The following is a 20,124-nucleotide window of genomic DNA, read 5'->3' on the forward strand; positions in this document are numbered from 1 at the left end:
TAGGCTGGACCCTGGCCATATAGGGCTTTATAGGTAAGAACCAGCACTTTGAAGCGAATCTGGTACGCTATTGGCAACCAGTGCAGCGCTTTCAGCACAGGCTGAATGTGGTCCCTTCTAGAGAGACCAATTAACAGCCTGGCTGCAGCATTCTGCACCAGTTGCAGCTTCCGGATTTGCAACAAAGGCAGCCCCAAGTAGAGAGCGTTGCAGTAGTCTAACCTCGAGGTGACCGTCGCATGGATCACTGTGGCCAGGTCATCGCGGTCAAGGTAGGGGACCAACTGCCGTGCCCGCCGCAGATGGAAAAAGGCGGACTTGACAGTGGCTGCCACCTGGGTCTCCATTGTTAATGTGGAGTCCAGGAGCACCCCCAAACTCCGAACTCCAGACGCTGGCACCAAAGGCACCCTGTCGAAGGTCAGGAGAGGGAGCCCCAACCCCGCTCCGACTCAAGCCCAGGACCTCCGTCTTCGCCGGGTTTAGTTTCAATCGGCTCAGCTGGAGCCAACCAGCCACAGCTTCTAATGCCCGATGAAGGTCATCGGGACTCGAGTCCGACTGGCCACCCAGCATCAGATAGAGCTGGGTGTCATCTATATGTAATGGTTGAGGGAATTCTGTTTCACTGTATCTGGAGAAGTGTGCTTGCACAGTAAAGCTTATACCTTGAATAAAATTTTGTTGGTCTTAAAGAAGCCACTCTAACTCGAACGTTCTCCTGCTTCAGACCAACACGGCTACCCACCTGAATCTACCATTCAAACTATTAAAGTTAATTAAGATGGAGCAGCTCGCGTCCTGCATATGTAGCACCTCAGTGCCAGCCATGTTTAGTTAAAATACTGAAAAACAATGACCCTTATGGAATACTTGTTCCAATAGTCACTATCATTCCAGTTACCACACTAGCATGTAACAAGAATCTATGAATATACAATAATATAAAGGCTGGCATTTATATTGCTTTGCAAGAGTCCTACAGCAGTATTACATGATGATAAATATAGGTTTCATACTCCTTAGGAATATTAAGGTGTCTGCTGACTGCTGACACATTTTCAGAAGCATTCTCAACAAAGAATGTCAGAAAACCTCTTCTAATAGCTCTATGCTAAAATCTATGTTCTGCTTTCTATAGAAGGAATATTTGGTTCTACAATCTTGGACATGCTATTTCATTTTACCTACCCTAAGCACAACTTAACCTAAACAGTATTCTCTGCAGTTCTGCTAGACCAAACTGTACTTTCTCAAGAGAACTATTACCAGCAATTTCAAAATTAACATGCTTTATGTGCAGCGTACAAAAAAAGATTGTCTCATGTTAACACAGGAATATAGCTTTAATACACCAGAATTGTTTAATGTGAATCTGATGGCCATACTATGAAGAAAAAATAATCTGACATTAATGGACCATATTTTCATTTTCAGAATTCTTATTCAGGACCAACACAGGAACACTTTAAAGCAAGCCAATGAGGAATACATGCCTTTCAAGAATTCCATTTTGCTTCTAAGAAAGAGAGGATCCAAAAAGTAATATAACATAAAGCAAAAGCATAAACGCACCTCGGCAATTAAATTTGGCGGTGTCATAATGTCTTTCAGCACACCTGGAAAAAAAAAATAAGGCTAGTTTAAATGCAATACGAACTACTTACTAAGGACACCATATATAATATTCAAGCACCTTAACACCACATCCATATGCAGAACATACACATATTGTTCCTGTTAAGCTTAGTATCTGGATATATAGAACCCTCAGAAGTTCTCCCAAACGTATGGATAAATATGAATGTATCTGAAAACAGACTAACCCATTAGTGTTTCCTTAAGAGAGCCTTATAATACATACATATGCATTAGGTGAAATTATATGCACTTACATTCTAAAAAAATTCTACACAAGCAAAGACTGCTTAACCTAGAATAAGTTATCGACAGATGGTAATGCAAAATAATAGTATGAAATATGGAACAGATTACAAGGGGGCACCTGGTCCACTCCACACCCCCAACTCAGCCATGATGCTCAGTGAGAAACTTTGTTTCAGTCACCAGTTTGCACCCTAAACATAACATACTTAAGGTTGCTGTGACGTATGGGGAAAGGAAAGGGAACAGAAATGTAATAAAACCTATTGAATTTAATTCTGACTGGGGCAAAGAATCCCCCTCAAACTTTAACTTAATTCCATTTCAATGATTGCTCACTAAGATTTATATCAAGAGGTTTTCCTTTTAAATACACACAGATCTGATACACCAATTTCCCCAAAGTAGGAAGTATGTACTCCATTCAAGGAAGCCATGGGGGGGGGGGGGGTGCCGTTTTCTGTAGTTGCCGCTACTCTTAAAACCCTTAGTCATTATCCAGCCTGTCTGGAAGTTTCCGGTTCCCGTCTGTAATTGTGGTGGACACGCTGAAAGATCTCTCCTTGTACTTAAGGTTTTTTTCTCATAGTTTTTATCAACCCCTTTTAACCTTTTTACTTCTTGTGTCAACTCTCTTACTCCTTGTATCATCTATTTAATTAGACGGCTTTTTTTCTATTTTAAATGAGATACGAAGCCTTGCTGGATTTAAGCCACTAACGACGCGTCCCTCAGCTTTTATCTTTATGTTTAAGAGTTCCGAGTACTCTACTTGCCTTACCACTTTTAATTAATCCTGAGTGACATCCATTTCTTTTTATTTGCAACTTTCCTGCTCTGAGAAAGGAAAGTGAACTGTTACCTGCTCTACTGTTCTGCTGAACTTAAGATTGGTTTAGTCCTCAACTAAACTGGGACAAATTAGAAAACGAAGTCACAGAAAATAGGAAGAGATGTTGAGGCAGATTCTTCCCCAGCATCCAAACAAGCAAAAATTGGTGATTATTTTCTAGCCTCCTGCAATTTACAATCTCAGATTCCTACTTCTAATCGTTCTGCTCCCTGGTGGAGGCTGCTGATGAGATGGTAGAGCTGCTTGGGTCTCCTTCTCCTCCCTCACCTCAGAATGAGGAATTTGTGCACTCCTCTAGGAGCTCAGAGAAAGGAAGTGGGAAAGTATTTAATGAGGCTCAAGAAGACCTTATTTTGCTTACAGCAAGGACAGTGGAACACATTTACAGAGACCTCCATCTACTGAACTCCAAGTTAGACGATTTGATCAAACAGGGGAATAGGATTCATAATCCTGGTAATATTATTACAATATTGAAAGATGAGACTCATCCAGCTGTGACTGTCAACCCGGCTGCAATCCCCAATTCCAGCAAACTTGACAACCAAGAACAAGGCAGAATGAGAGCAGAGCCTTTTCAACTAGTTCCGCAACCAAAAAGGATATGTCTACAAATCTGCAGATATAAAGGCTCCATCCCTTCTGGAGGTCACCTTCACTTATCCGGAATCATTTAAGAGCTCTTTGGACAGCATATTAGATACGTGGATATTAAATCAATTGAATCTCTTAATGAACCTAACCAAATCCAGAAAGTTCTGCTGACTTTCAGTTCTTCCTTTATCCCTGAATTATTATTACGCTATAAAGACTTTTTGTATTCCAAGGGAATTTTCCCTATCCATGTTTTCAAGGATTTGACATTATCTTCACTGCTTTCATGCTGTAAGAGTCCTCACTATGACAAGCTTCCTTCCGATGCTTTGGATATTATTCGGAAGGGCAATATTCTAAATAAGCCTGTTGTTTCAAATGTTATTAATGCTGTTAACAGCTCTAATGACCTAATAACATAGTCTGACTCTCCTAAAAGATCTCCTATTTTAGACAATAGCTTTTTAGGATCTGAAATCTTAGAATCATTTAAGACCTTTCCTTTATCTGAACAAAGCTCAATTACAGATAGATTGAATTCAGTGAGATCCGGGCTTTTAGATAGTGTTGCAAGTGATATAGATACTGCAATCAAACGGATTCCTAAAGTCAGTGGCTTGGTGCAAAAATAGCCCCCATTGACCCTTTGGCTCCCAAGAACCCTAAGGAATGTTCTATAGAAGCTATTGTATATCATGCACCTACTAGCCCTACTTTTGTTTCTGTATGCAGGGAAGCTGGGGAACCTGACCATGCAGCCCCAGCCCAGCTGCTTCCCTGTTGTCCTACTGATAACTCGAGAAACGGTTGTGTTATAAGTAATTCTAGTAATAACTTAGGTCAGCTTATTGAAATGAATGTTCCCCACCCCCAACTATTAGGTTTGCTTCTTGGAACATAGCAGGGTGGAGGAATAAGGGAAAAGATCATGAATTTATTAAATTCCTTATGATTTTGATATAGTTCTCTTACAAGAAACCTGGGCTACTACTCACTTATAATTGGAGGGATATAATTAATATTCCCTCAGCTTCAAGGACTAGTAATAAAGAATGCAGGAATTTAAAAATTCACATCCGTACAATTTACCGGAACTTGCAGAACTCTTTGGCCACACAATTTCCAGTGGAATACCGAATCTTTAAACACTAGCTATTCCAACTAACTGATATTAAAAGACAGGTTTTTATGAATAAACAACAGGAAAAACTCCTTTCTGCTATTTCTAAAAATGACTCTAGACAGTGTTGGGCTCAAATTGCGGGTGCTATACGCATCGAATCACCTTCAGTTTCTGCAATGTCTTCTGGAACTTGGTTTCAATATTTTCCCTCTATATTTCAAGAGGAACTCTCCTGTCCTGGTGAGTTCCCTAATTCTCAATTGACTGATCTTCCTGAGTGGCCACCTGTGGCCCCTGAAGAAATTATAACTTTAATTGATCAATTAAAAATAGGTAAGGCTCCAGGGCCAGATGGAATTATTCCTGAGAACTTGAAAGTTGACCTGGATTGGTGGGCCTCCCCTCTGGCTTCCTTTTTTACAATGATAAACAAAATGGGTCAGATGCCTGCAGCCTGGTCCAATGCCACTATTGTTCCCATCTATAAGAAGGGATCACAATATAACCCTTCCAATTACAGGTCAATAAGTTTACTCTCTGTAATAGGAAAACTATATGCTAATTTTTCACAACTAAAGTTCCTTAACTGACTTCCAGTTGATGGCGGGACGCTTGCGGACTCATCTCCCGGACCTCCCGAGGGTGTCTCCATGCTCCGGCGGAAGGAGGGGGCAAGCAGGCTCATAAACCCCCCCAGGGACCCAGTGAAGGGGCCCTGGCCAAGGAGCTCTGAGGGGTAGCCTTTTCAATGGCGGAATGCCAGAGAATCGAGGCGCCCCTTTGCTCCAGTGGTTCTTCCAGCCGAGAGACCGAATGGTACAAGTGAAGCTAACCGGGTCAAGCGCAGGCGATCGGGCGTTAAAAATGACGAAAGAAGCATGGTCGGAAGGTCAACTATGAACGTGAGTCAATCGGGAAACGATTTTTGAAAGAAAAGACGCTCCCTACCCTACTCCGTGGAACGGGAAAAGCGAGCCGGGAGGGGACGCCTCCCATGCGCATAAACTGTTGAGCGAAAGGGGGGGAGCAGAAGAGATACACGATTGAAATTGCCCAGAAGTACTTAGCCAATCGAGCTAAGCAGACAAGCACATAATTAGAGACTTTAAAAAACTTTTCAAAAGTAAACAAACGGGAAAAAGATGGCGGGGAAGAGGGACAAAGACAAAGAAAGACCTTTGAAAACGAAACCAGCGTCCCCAAAGCCGGAAACGACCAGTGAGACGGCAAAGGCTGTAGCTGAGTTCATGCGCCCTCTACTGGAACAGCTGAATAACTTCAAAGAGCAGATGTCCGTGGTAACACAAAGCATTACTGTGCAACAAACGCAAATAACTGATCTGATCCAAGTAATGAAGCAGGATGCTGAGAAAGTAAAGGAAGTGGCTGAATCAACGTGCCTGGGGAAATTGTAGTAAGATTCTCGAAGAGGCACGTCAGGGATGCTATCTTGAAAGCAGTAGCTGCAACACCCCTGAAGGCAGGGGAGAATGCTGTTAGAACGCTAAAGGATATTCCATTTGAAGTAAGACAACGCAGAAAGAAATATAAAGAACTTGTGCTCTTTCTTCAAACAAATTCAATTGGATATAAATGGCTATTTCCAGAAGGCGTAACATTTAAGATTAAAGAGAAGAAGGAAAAGATTGACTCTGTTCTGAAAGCTCAAGAATTCTTAAAGGAATAGCTGGGAAGGTCAGAGGACGAGAAAAAAGAAGAGGACAGCAAGTCCAGTGGTGAACTGGAAACTGGTTCATCTGGCGAGGACTCTTTGTCTGAGCAGGGGGCAGCAGCCCTGAAAAGTCCCTACAAGCTGCGGAAGAGAAGGGAAAAGAAGTAAAGGCTGAAGGACTCTGATTGGTGCCTTTGAGAACTTTGGTTCTTGGGGATGATTCGGGGTACTGTTATTGGGCAGTTAAATGTAAACTTTGATGGTAAAAGGTTTTAAATGTTTGACTCAGTTCATAAAAAGAACAACGATGAAAAGACTTGATGTATTAAAGCTAGTTGGAGGATCTCCTCTCTTGGGTTTTTAGATAGTAGTGGGCACTTTACTTTCTCCTGTATGTGTAGTTTCCCTTCCCCTTTTTTCTGTTGTAGTTTTTTGTAGTGGTAAAAAAATCAATAAAAAATCCCCTCCGGGGGCTCAAAAATAATAATTAAAGCTCCTTAACTGGACCTCATCCTCTAAGATCTTAGGTCCTGAGCAAATACGGTTTAGCCAGGGGAAATCACCTCTTGATCATTGTATTCTTCTCCTTCACCTGATAAATAAATATATAAAAAGAAGAAAGGCTACGCTTTATGCTGCCTTTCTGGATCTTAAAAGGGCCTTTGATTCTGTTTCGAGGAACTTACTTTGGAGGAAACTTGATCACTTGCTCCCTGATAAGAGATTTATTATTTCCTTATCAGAAGATTATATATGGCTACATCTTGTCAGATTAGATGTCCACCCTCTGGAAGACTTACCCCAATGATTACTATAAATAAAGGGATCAAGCAGGGCTGTGTTCTGGCCCCTTTCCTCTTCAATCTTTTCTTCAATGACTTTGCTCCTTTTTGTCTGCAGTTGATGGTCACAGTCCCAGACTTGGCTCTGCGCATATTCCTTTACTTCTGTACGCTGATAACACAGTTCTCTTGTCGTCTACTCGTTTGGGGCTAAAGCGTCTACTTAATCGCTGCTATGAATACTGTGCGGCCAACTATCTGGAGTTAAACTATGAGAAGTCCGAAGTACTGGTCTTTTCCAACTCCTGGAAGGTTTATGACTGGAAAATTAACGGTCATTCCTTGGACCAGGTTAAGAATTTTAAATACCTTGGTGTGCATTTTCAATATAATGCCTCCTGGGTTTGCCATCAAAAAACGGCACTTAACATGGCCAAAGTAAACGCAGCAGCAATTTTTTAAATTTTACTTTTCAGGAAGAGGCAATCAGTACATACCTGCTGCTTTAAAAACCTTTAATGCCAAAATAGGGCCCCAGCTATTATATGGGGATGCCCATTTGGGTCAATTCAGTTGAAAATTTCATAGAACAGTCTCAGTCCCATTTCCTGAGGAAAATCTTTAGGGTTCCCTATGTAGCTTTATGTCTGGAATGTGGCCAGAGCATGCTGATAACTTAAGCGTGTCTTACTACTATTAAGTATTGGCTTCGCCTCCTTTTTAATTTGGACCCCTTTAGTTACACCTATCAATTACTACTAGGTTGGGTGGGATTGATTAGTCATTATCCAATGTTGACTCCAAGAGGACCTGGGTTTAAATTCCTACAATCTTCTGAAATTCACTAGGTGTCTTTGCACTGGTCCCACACTCTCATCCTAGAATAATTCAAAGGATCTTTGTGAGGGTAAATTGGAGGGATCATATGCGCTGCCATGAGCTCACTGGAAGGGCATGATAATGTATTAAATTAAAATGAACTCTATAAGAACCAAACTTTCAACTGGCTGGTGGTCAAAGAGCAGCTACCCTCCCAACTTCAAGCACAATCCCACTCACTAAACCAAATTAATTGACTGTAGACTGCAAGCTGACAGGGCTACCACATTCAAGCACAGAACATCATTCTACTGGATGATAGGCATGAACATATATACAGACAAGGAAGGATTATGTTGGGTTGTCTCTGACATATTTCTGGAAAACTTTATCAGTCTCTCCTTGAAAGCATGCCCAGACTACTACTTCTGCTGAATCCCATTTCATTAGCCTCATTCTGCTAATACATACAATTCTTACTTTTCTGAGATCACCTCAGTACTGTATTTTCCACAATAAATGCTAAATTTGCAGGTACACCAGGGTGCTTAAGACACACTAGCAAGTGTGCTATGGGTTGCAAAAAAAATTGAGAGAGAGAAGACAACAATAAAAATATAGGAAAGGAAAACATTGAAAGCACAACTAAGGTGTGTCTTGGTGCATGATGCAATTTTTTCTGATAAAGACTGATTGGGAGAATAGCCAGAAAGGGTTTGAACACACTTTATATTCTCAACCATGGCCCTTCTTTGAGCCAGCACAGAAACTCTGTCCACAAATAATCAGGGATGGACAACACCCCCCCCCAAATCAAGTACACACTCCTTACTCTCTTAGCATCATTCAAGAAACAGCTCACCTGGGTGATCCTAGAGAGAATTTGTAAAGGCTGAAGAAATCTAAAACAAATGACAGGATGCACTGTTTCTTCGTTTCTCACACAAGACAAATAGCAAGCCCCCAAATTAAAGAGATAACAGTAATTTAGATCAATTATGTCTTTTTGTAAATTTGCTAAGCCCGGCTGATGCTAAGAAATTAAGCTTCTGAAATCAAGAGTATGACTGTTACAGGAAAATTTACAACTAGGGATGGGCACGAACCTCATCACAAACCTAATTTTGTGATGAACATCACTGGTTCATGGTTCGTGAACTGAATCATATCCAACACTACTACTCACATGCAACACCTGCTTGCAAAAGCCATTTAAAGGGAATGTTCCCTTGAAATGGCTTTTACAAGCTCTTCCCCCTCTGCCTTTCTGCTGGCCTTGAAGGGAGCCGCCCCCAGCAGAAAGGAGGGAAGGATGCAAGGGAAGTTCATGTGACTTCACGAACCACTAATCAGGACGAGCCTCCATTTTCCATGTTCATACTGATCCCTGTTTATACCTCTATACTGAAACTAGTGAGGCACAAGCTAATAAGCACTATTTATTCTTATTAAATACTGAGAAAAGCTGTTTTGTAGTTTAATTCATAACACAGTTCTGGATTGTCAGTTCTGTGCAATGAAAGCCTCTCCACTTTTCCCAACATGACTCATTAATATGTATGTATACAGAAGTTTGCAAACATTTGCAAGTCTATTTTAAAAAGAAAATCAATATTCTCATTTCACTGTTATGTTGTGAACAGGGATTTTTAATCACAGAAGAGGCTCTGGATTCTTTATTCAAGGGCAGTTTATTTATGCACAGCCAAATTCTCATCACAACAAATACTCTAGATTAATGCAACTGGCTGTCAGGAAGCCAGTTATTGCAAAAGTATATAATTTCCACTAAAAATAAAATCATACAGGAAATTCAAATGAAAAATCTACAAGTTGTGGACGCAAGAAGAACCACAGCAAACCAGTACAGTAGTACAAGACCATTTCCCTCAACATTCTAGCTTCCTAGATAGCAATGTGCATCCTCAGTCCTCATCAGGCTATCAGGAGTAGTAATTTTTACTAAATTTACAAATTATTGTATTTATACATAGTTGGGGAGTTCTACGTATGCAGAAACCACTATCCTGCAGCTCTTTCAACAGGCACAGAACCATGAGCTTCAAGATTAAATGGAAAGGCTGGAAGCCAGCAAATATCTGTAAGTGCACTAGAAATTCCCATCCTCCCACCACTCCCAAACTTTGGAGGGGGGGTGCTTAAGCAGGCTAATTTCCCCACATCCCCTCTCATTTCCCACTGACTCAAACATTCTGTACCTCTAGAACACACTTAGTTCTCAGCAAAGGAGCTGTCGAGATTAATTTGCAAAGTTGCATACCTGGAGCATTCCCCATATCTGAAGAATCTCCTACATGTTTATTGGTGACCTGGTTTTGCTTCTTTTATGATCACCACAAAACATCTACTTCATTATTAAATATAGGAACTCAGGGGGGTCTGCAAGTATCTGGGGGTTGGGGAATGATTGGTAACCCACCCCAATCCAAACCTCTGACTCCAACTGGCTTCAGCAGGCCTATTTTCTTAATCTCCCACTGTCTTCTTTATACTTTGCTTTGACTCTCAACATTCTGAGAGCAATGTACATGTTCGATCTGTATCAGGCTGTTGGGGGAAGGGTAAATTCTTTTCCATTTGCAACTAATACTTCCTGCATATATGGGAGTCCCTTGAATATGCAGAAATCATAATCTTCATGGGGTTCCATCTGAATGACTTCTGATAAGCATAATTTAACTTTGTTAATTAAGGGAATGACAATATGCAAAGTGTAGGATAAAGGATTACATTCATTTAAATGTTTTAACACAAATTTGAAGTTTTACATTTTATTCAGTATCAAGGGAATTTACCATATGCCACAGAAGCTTGCAGGGGGACCCTGGGCCAGTCACACACACACTAAGCCTAAACTACCTCACAGGCTGTGGTGAGGATAAAATGGAGAAGGAGAATGATGTAAGCCACTGTGGATCCCCATTGAAAAGAAAGGTGGAGGATTAATTAAATAAATATTCAGCAGTAAAGCTACAATAATAAAAACATTAACATATTATACACAAGTATCTGGTCCATGGAGTCGCAAAGAGTCGGACTCGACTGTGCGACTGAACTACAAAAAATATTAGCATAACTTATGTGCATATAACAGACAGCAGCTTAATAAAAATCAGTAGAGATATATGTTAAGGTCAAACAAGAAAAGTCTTTTTTTCTGAGTGCGATATTAATTAGTGAGAAATATTCTAGCCTGATAACTGATATGACAAACTTAATCCATGGTCTGACGTGGTGGTGGTGGAAAATGCCATCAAATCGCAACCAACATATGGCGGCCCAGTAGGGTTTTCAAGGCAAGACACGTTCAAAGGTGGATTTGCCACTGTCTGCTTCTGCATAGCAGCCCTGGACTTCCTTGATGGTCTCCCATCCAAATACTAATCAGGGCTGACCTTGCTTAGCTTCTGAAAGCTAATGAGATCGGGCTAGCCTGGGCCATACAAGTCAGGGCAAAAGTCTGAACGTTCACCTCAAAATCTGAAGACAACACTAGGCTTTTTTTTTTGGGTGGAATCAACTGACTCTGGGAGAGCTTTAAAAATAGTTTTAAGAACAGTCTTACAAACAAAATCGTATGGAGAGCATCCACTTCCCAGGTGCTTCTCCCTCCCTACAAGCTACTAGAATGTAGACAGAGGTAGGAAAGACTGCCTCCATTAGCACAGTATTGTGACAAAACCAGCTGCTCTTCCTACCTTCCTGTCACAGAGATAATGACTCAAAGTGCAAGAAAGAAACAGGCTTTAAGTCCGAAGCAGAGAAATACAAAATGAGAGCTAAAGTTTGGTCTCCATAATACTGCTATGGAAGTTATGCATGACCTTCTATTAGCAGGAGCCCTTTTATTGTCAGGAAAAGAGATCCACTTAGAGCCTCACTCTGTTCCCATCGTAGCATATGCAACACTTGTTGCTTGTTGGGCTCTTCTCTGCCTCAGACACAAAGTAAAAATTTTAACTAGAGGCTGGTCTGATTCACAATTGGCATAGGTGACCAGCTGAGTTGCTTTTTCAAGTGTGTAGTAACAAAATTGTTAAGTTTGTAGTGTACCAAACCAAACTTATAATAAACTAGCAGTAAAGCCCGTTGTGGAAATAAATACAACGAGATCTAGAAAGAGGCTCTGGGGGAGTGCTCTGGCTTTGGGCAAACAGTGTCATTTTGCTGTGGTGCCCTCAGCAGGGTATAATGACAGAGTCTACTGTTTTCTCCAGAGGAACTGATCTCTGCTCCCTGAAGAGCAGTTGTAATTTTGAGTGATCTGTAGCCCTCACCTGGAGATTGGCAACAATGGTTCCCCATGAGGGACTGAGTGGTTTGGAGGGTGGAGTCTATGGCATTCTACCTGTCTGAGGTCCCACCCCTCCTCAAACCTCACCCTCTTCAGGCTCCATCCCTCAAATCTCCAGGAATTTCCCATCGGGAGTTGGCAACCCTATCAGGATTGGCCCCAATATGTTTTCTCCCAAAGGCCAAAGTAGGTGACTGGACCAAACTAAGTTGCCTACCATCAGGCACTGAGGGGAAAGTAGGGTTGCCAGCTATAAGGAGGGAAATACCTGGAGTTTTGGGGGGTGGATTCTGTAGAGGGCAGCATTGGGGGGGCGGAAGGACTCAGCAGGTATAATGTCATAGGGTCTACCCTCCAAAGCAGCCATTTTCTCCAGGGGAAACTGATCTCTGTCATCTGGAAATCAATGGAATGGAGTGAAGTCCAATCAGCTTCCATATGCAAAAGACCTTGAAGGTTCCATATGCAACTGACATTCCAACTGCCTTGCGGGGAGGGGGGTGAGTTTGAGGTGTGGAATGCAGTGAAGTCCAATCAGCTTCCATATGCAAAAGACCTTGAAGGTTCCATATGCAACTGACATTCCAACTGCCTTGCGGGGAGGGGGGTGAGTTTGAGGTGTGGAATGCAGTGAAGTCCAATCAGCTTCCATATGCAAAAGACCTTGAAGGTTCCATATGCAACTGACATTCCAACTGCCTTGCGGGGAGGGGGGTGAGTTTGAGGTGTGGAATGCAGTGAAGTCCAATCAGCTTCCATATGCAAAAGACCTTGAAGGTTCCATATGCAACTGACATTCCAACTGCCTTGCGGGGAGGGGGGTGAGTTTGAGGTGTGGAATGCAGTGAAGTCCAATCAGCTTCCATATGCAAAAGACCTTGAAGGTTCCATATGCAACTGACATTCCAACTGCCTTGCGGGGAGGGGGGTGAGTTTGAGGTGTGGAATGCAGTGAAGTCCAATCAGCTTCCATATGCAAAAGACCTTGAAGGTTCCATATGCAACTGACATTCCAACTGCCTTGCGGGGAGGGGGGTGAGTTTGAGGTGTGGAATGCAGTGAAGTCCAATCAGCTTCCATATGCAAAAGACCTTGAAGGTTCCATATGCAACTGACATTCCAACTGCCTTGCGGGGAGGGGGGTGAGTTTGAGGTGTGGAATGCAGTGAAGTCCAATCAGCTTCCATATGCAAAAGACCTTGAAGGTTCCATATGCAACTGACATTCCAACTGCCTTGCGGGGAGGGGGGTGAGTTTGAGGTGTGGAATGCAGTGAAGTCCAATCAGCTTCCATATGCAAAAGACCTTGAAACGCTGGGCGGGACTGCACAAAGCAGCCAGTCAACCCAGCCAGCGTCTTCTGACTGACAGTTCAAGCGTCCATACACTAAAGGAGCCAAATTTAGAATGTTCAATATAGAATGTTCTTACTCAATTATATATAAGGAGAGATCAGTGAAGGCCATCACTACATTCATAATCTGATTCCTAGACTTCAAGATGAAGAACTGGTTTATGTATCATCAGCTCCACCCACGAGGTCCCTAGTAACAAAACAGTACCGTAACAGAATAAGCAGCAGCCAAGGTCAAGCAGTCCCCATACCACTGCCAATAATAAATGTATTAACCCAGAGAAAACTTCAGGCAAGGGACCATGTGGTCCAAATTATGAAACCAAGTTATTGGCATATAATCCAATACAATACATTTCAAGTATTAATGTCAGAAATTCAAAAGCTCTATTGTTTTAGACCTAAAATCTGCAATCATGCACGAGATAGTTTCTTCCACTGCAATAAATTCAGAACATTTTGTGAACTTGCAAGATGCATTCAAAATGTTACTTCAGCTTCAATATGCTGTAGTAAAAGATTTCAGTTTTGAAACAATAGAATAAAATAGCTGGTCCATGCAACATGCTATCATCTGCATATGCTGTTTTAAAAATGGATGAAAACTGCAGCTAACACATCACTCATTACTTCTCTGCTACTTCTCTTCCTAATTTATTAGAAGCCCTAGAATTCTTGATGCACACACAAAATTACAATCACCAACCCCCCCCAAAAAAAAGACTGTAAAAACAATATGAATAGACAACATCAAAACACACATCAGAATTACCATAAAATAATGTATAATAATTTTGGATCAATGTAAAGATGTTAATTTTAGCTGGGGCTTTAAAAGGAGAACTTAAAATGGTCAAGGAAATATAGCTACGGTCAGTAATGCCAAAAGGTAGATAATTATCATACTTACAGATTGTATATCTTGTAATGGTTTTTATGTTTTGAATCCAAAAACCTTAAGAGAAAAATGAACAGCATTATTTTAATTTTCTGCTGAATTAAGGCATAGATATCACCACTTGAACTTTGATATGAAATTTCAGAAACAGAGCTCATCAATTGTACCATGTACTGCTACTGCTCATCATACACACAACCTGTTCCCTAGAACTATTAATGGGAGCAAGTATATCACATTGTAACTGCATTAACCATTCCTCTAAGCATCTTAGTTTTGAAAAACTGATACCAGCATTGTAATACCACCTAGCAGATGCTTTTCCAAGAGATTTTTAACACCAAGAATCATAACTAGAACTCCTGAACAATGGCATTAGATTTCAGCCTTCAAAGAAATCTCTTAACACAAAACAGATTCAATACTAAAGCATCACAACTTGACTCAACTTCACCTGCAGTACAGTAACACATTCATAACCTGAGTGTATTATGCTTACTCAAGAGTTGCTTCCCCCATTCAGTGACAATTTCCAAATAAACTGGAGAAGTAGTGCTACCTAAAATGCACAAAATATTACAGACCATGATGTCTAACTAAGGAAACATACTACCTACTGTTCTATGCATACTAACAGGCTTGAATATCACTCCAAGATCACCTTTCCCCCCATTTTGATCAGTACTCTGGTGAATCCAGGGTTTTGTTGCTTTGTGAGGTCAAACTAATTACCTAGCTAAGCTGATATTGGAACATTAAGAGAGCTGGCTCATTTTCTGAGCAGCAAATGCCACTAAAACCAACAAGCTTCCTAAAACTGAACATAAATGTGTTAACATAAAATTCTCCTCTGTCTTTTGCACAACACTACCACCTGACCTCATGGATCCATACCTCTCAAATTCAGTGAAAATGAAGGTAATCCTCTGGTTACATCATCTCCCAGTGGAGCCACAAGAGAGGAGCCTCTGTGTAAAAGCTATTCTACCAGAGGCCATTAATAGCACCATTACCTGATATTAACACATTCTTCCATGTTACAAGTTGCTTTGGTGCTTTTTTCAGTTGAAGAGAGATTAACAAATGATCAAAATAAATAATCCTTGAACAGCTGATCAAGGAGAGATTTTAGCAAGTTTTAGTTGAATGTGAGACTTGTGTATTTATCCACATAGCTACAGCAGAATCTTTAGGAAGGAAAGAAAGACTTGCCCCAGCCTAAATACCAATCTATTCCATCTATTAAGGTCAGAAGTATTCTTGCAACACTAAGTTTACCCTCAAGTCTTATTTTTGGATTCTCCAAAAAGCCTCTGCATTAAACTCATTCCTATCTGCAGTGAACCAATCATCTCCTTTTTGTCCTGCTAGAAAGTAGTAATCCTGCCCACATACCCTTAAAAAAAAAAGAAGAATAGATAAATGAGTGGCTAACTGCTAAATATATTAAAAGATTCTGTTGTGAAATAGATATAGCCAACATAGAAAACCTAGACCATGCAACAAAAAACTACAGAACTTTATTATCAGCAATATGCCCCAGAGATGCAAGGTCAGTATAATATCATTACCTAACCTTTGCGTCATAACAGCATACTTATATAGAAGGCTGGACTCTCATGAAAGTTGTGATAAGTAACATGATAGTAAACAGAGACAAAATAAAACTTGAAACATTTAATGAAAGGTACAGCAGATATCCACAAACTGGTGGAACCTGCCAACATTTGCAGTTTTGAAAAAGGGCAGTAGCAGGGCACAACCACAAAAATGGCTGCCACAAGAGGACACTTCAGCATTTTCTTCCTCCAAGGGCAAAGGAAAGAGAGAGAAGCCATCATTTAAGGGTATCTGAGTTTACATTTCAGGGAGCGAGAGTTTAATTTTCCCCAATTCTCACCTCCCATACTTAAGTTTAAAATAAAGTTTCAATTACATTAAATGCTCCACCAGTAAGGGGGAAATGGAAGATTTCAATTTTTTAAGAGAGGCAAAGGTGTTAAGCCTACTAACTTTGGCCATACTCTTTGTAGGATCAGGGACAATGATAGAGAAATCCAGCTGAAGCCAATATTGGGGAAGGGAGAGGAGAGCAAGTATAAACAAGTCTTCCAATCTCTTGGTCCTTCATCCCATGTTTAATTTCACTTCTCATAGTGAGAAAGTCTGTTCCCATTCCCCTCCTGTTTTCCAAAGTAGTTTTAAGCAAACACTTGACCCTAAAACTAAGACAACTGCAGCCAAGCTGCAAGCTCAAGGCACTCATTACCCCTTAAACTGCAGCTACTGCCCCAGGTTTCATGGCAAGCAGGTGAAGCTTGGCTCTCCCAACCCCAACTCCACTGACACCAACACAACCCCGGTATCCTCTCACAATATGCATTCATGTCACCTTTAACATACTTTGAAGACAGATGAAAATGTGGCATGGGACAGGGGTGAAGGGCAGAGAGACTACAGAGAAAAAGAGGGAAAGAAAGGAAGGTTTGTGAAAGTTGACAAAAGAAACAGCATAAAGGAGGGAATGTGCATATGGTGAAAGAAGACAAAGAAATAAACCTGGAAAGGAGTAAAGCAAGGAGTGTGAAAAAGGTCAGGAAGCAGGGCAGCAAGCAGGCACCATACTAGAGACTATTGTTACGTCAACATGCACAGCCCCTGAGCTGATTTGTAGTTGCCAATACAAGATAAACAATGGAGATCAAGAAAAGAAAATATGTATTTTTAAACCACAAAACATTATTATTTCTGGGAGTTGTGTTAGCTGAAAAGTGAAGCAACAATTTATTACTCCACTGTCATACTAGCATCACCATCACCAATGTATCTAATTGTCAACACTGCCCCATCAGTGGATACTTAAATTCAGAGATTGGGGCCCTGGACAAACCAAACAGCTCTTTATATAAACCTGAGAAAAGCCCCAGGTTTGCAGAAAAATCTGAATTCTTAAAAGATACACTGGGGTGTTAACTTCAAAAAATGACAAAATGAGTGCCTGTATCCTTAATAGATGTTCTCAGTGGCCATTTCTATGCAACCACAACAGTACTGCCAGTCTCCAAGCCTTGGTTTCTGCCAGTAAAAGGCAGAGGGAGGGGGCAGAGCCCTTTCCAGGGCGATTTTAGCCTTTGTCCAGGCCTAGCAGCAACCACTGGGCAACTTGCTACCCCCTGGCTTGCATGATGTTGCGGAATTAGGGCTTGGATTGAGCCTCAGTCCTCTGTTAATTTCTATGTTACTTTAATTTCTAAAGTAAAGTATAGCTGAATCTTTGGTTCTGTTTCCCGGGAGGCTATAGAACTCTGCTGGTGCTGTGGCTTTCTGGTACTGTTAACTCTGTACATGATTTTTGCCTTAGAGGATGCTTATATGTTCCAGAGGTTAGTGGTGTCACTATCAGATTCAAAATGGATAGGGTATCTGAAACTAGCTTCCTTGACTCTCCTTGACTTTCTGAGAGCTTCCTGACCCCAGAGACAGAGAGAAGAGGGAGGGATTTCGGTTTGTACATTGGTTCAGTTCTAGTGTGGCCTGCATCACATTCATAACAGTCCTACGTGATAGGTATGTTAGCAGCTACAGACATATACCTCTGGGTTACTAATGGTAAGGGACTGACCATCAACAGTTCCATGTGAGACCTTGGTGGCTAGTCCAGAACATTCTGAGTTTTAGAGAAGTGCACTATTTTATGTACTGGGTTTGTGTTGAAATAGTCTGTGTTGAATACTGAAATGCTACAAAGTGTTGTCTGTCTTAAGAGTGTATAATGGAATAAACTGAGCTTTGTTTAAGAACCATTATCTCTCGCTATACTAGAGTCAGTCCCTTGCCAGTCTCTGCCCAACAAATGAAAGAAGTCAGGGGAACTTGGGGTCCCAGGAATCCCTGGCCCCAAGAATGCCTGAACACATGACTCTCCCAGGCCTGGCTGCTCACTACTGTTCAACAACAGCCACTACACAAAAACACAAGCCAGTGTTGCATAGTGGTTAGAGTTTCAGACTAAACTCTGGGACACTCAGCCTCAAGCCCCTACTTTGCCGTGGAAGCTCACTGACCGACATTGGGCCAGTTACATACTCAGCCTAAGCTATCTCACAAGTTGTTGTGATGATAAAATGGAAGTGAGAAGAACGATGTAATCTGCTTTGTGTCCCCATTGTAGAGAAAGGCAGGGTATCAATGAAATCACAAATGTATCTAAAGATGGGGGACAGATAAAAGGTAGGTTGGTGGGTGGGTGAAAATGGAAGATTTGTATTCACTTACCGTGAAGCTTCCTTCTCGGTGGTCCAGAGTGGGGCAGTACTTGACTCCTTACTCCTGGGAAAGCACCTCCCCCTTCCGTAGGCAGGGCCAGCAAACTTTGATCCCAGAGGGGAGGGGCTTATCCTCTGATCCCCAGTCATACCGAAAGCCACCTCCGAGCTGCTGTAAATTCACTTAAAAAATAACTCCTTCCCCCTCAGACAACTGGGGAATACCATCACAGCCATGGGCTTAACCAAATACAAACCTGTATTTTAATCATTAGAGCAAACAAACAGCAACAGGCTCCTTGCATAGTGCTCATAGCACTGCATATAAATTCCATGCGGAGAACCTGTGTACCTGTGGTGGATTGAGGAGGCCCCCCTCAAAAACTGCCATATGTGTGGGTGATGGGGAAAAACCTACCTTTCCTAGCCCCTCCACCCGTGGAAAGGGCCATTACCTGTCGCTTTAGAGAACTAGTACTCAACCCTTTACTCGGACCCTATTGGAGAAAAGCCATTCCCATCTGCGCCCGCATCGGGTCCACCCCTGCTCTCCACACCAGTTAGAAGATGTTTGTCAAGATCTGTCATATATCTTGGTCATAGAAGATTTTCTGGACGCCAAGAGCATGGAAACCACCTCTGTCTCATATCCTAGAGCTGCTAACTGTCTCCTCTCAACCTCCACGCTGTGAGTTGTAGCATGTCCAGTTGCAGATGAACGGTCATCTCCTGAGATAGAAGGTCCCGACTGAGAGGCAGCCGCCATAGATCCTGTCTGGATAGGCTCATGAGGTCCTGGAACCACGCTCTTTAATCTATCGCCTGCTGCACCACTCTGGGAATTAGAGTCAGGAGCGACAAGGCATAGAGTAGAGTTCTTGGACATTCCTAGTGCCCCTTTCATGTGAGTTTTGGATGTAAACCTCTTTTTTTTTAACTTGATGGTTTGTCTCTACGTGAAAAGATCCACATCTGCCTTCCAAATCTTTCGCTGATCTGTTGGAGGGCGTCCCTCTGTTAACACGTTTCTCTTCCTGCCATATGTGTGGCCTTTAAGGACAGCACATGCTCTTCTGCCCATTGCATCACTTGCACTGTTTCCCGGTGTAGTTGTTGGGATTGCATGTCTCCCTATCTGTTAATATAGACTTTCGTCATCATGTTATTCATTTGAATCAGAACATGACTGCCTACCAGTTGCGTCTGCAGATGAGCCAGGGTCAACGTTATGGTCCCAAGTTCCAGGAAGTTGATGCTCTTGGATGTTTCCGGCTTTGACCTGGTGTCTTGACCATGTGTCCCATGGGGTTCACTTAGAAGTATCCCTTCTGTGAACAGAGTCGGAACTAGCCACTACTGTAACTCTGTCCACACAGACTGTGGTAACTCTACCTTCTTGACTATCTTGTAGTCTTTTTCCTTCTGGTAGTGAATAAAGAAAGTGCTGCAGGGGTCTCATATGAACTCTAGGCCACGGTAGTAGATCTTGGCACGACACCATCATGCCCAGGAGACATGCTAGGGTCATCACCTCCAGTGTCTAAATGTTCAGGACCTGATGAAAG

The 20,124-nt window shown here is 41.8% G+C and overlaps 1 protein-coding gene across 1 annotated transcript in view; it reads right to left on the reverse strand.

The window, feature by feature from the left end:
- Nucleotides 1-20,124, reverse strand: part of PTEN (phosphatase and tensin homolog) — a gene marked incomplete at both ends in the record, with an annotated part of 50,029 nt that overhangs the window by 3,724 nt on the left and 26,181 nt on the right. The window contains 2 exon segments of the mRNA XM_015422656.1: nucleotides 1,576-1,619; nucleotides 14,307-14,351. Of these exon segments, the coding sequence (XP_015278142.1) occupies nucleotides 1,576-1,619; nucleotides 14,307-14,351 (89 nt within the window).

Source organism: Gekko japonicus, unplaced genomic scaffold (assembly GCF_001447785.1).
Source record: "Gekko japonicus isolate JY-2015 unplaced genomic scaffold, Gekko_japonicus_V1.1 scaffold2125, whole genome shotgun sequence".
In the NCBI taxonomy this organism is placed as follows: Eukaryota; Metazoa; Chordata; class Lepidosauria; order Squamata; family Gekkonidae; genus Gekko; species Gekko japonicus.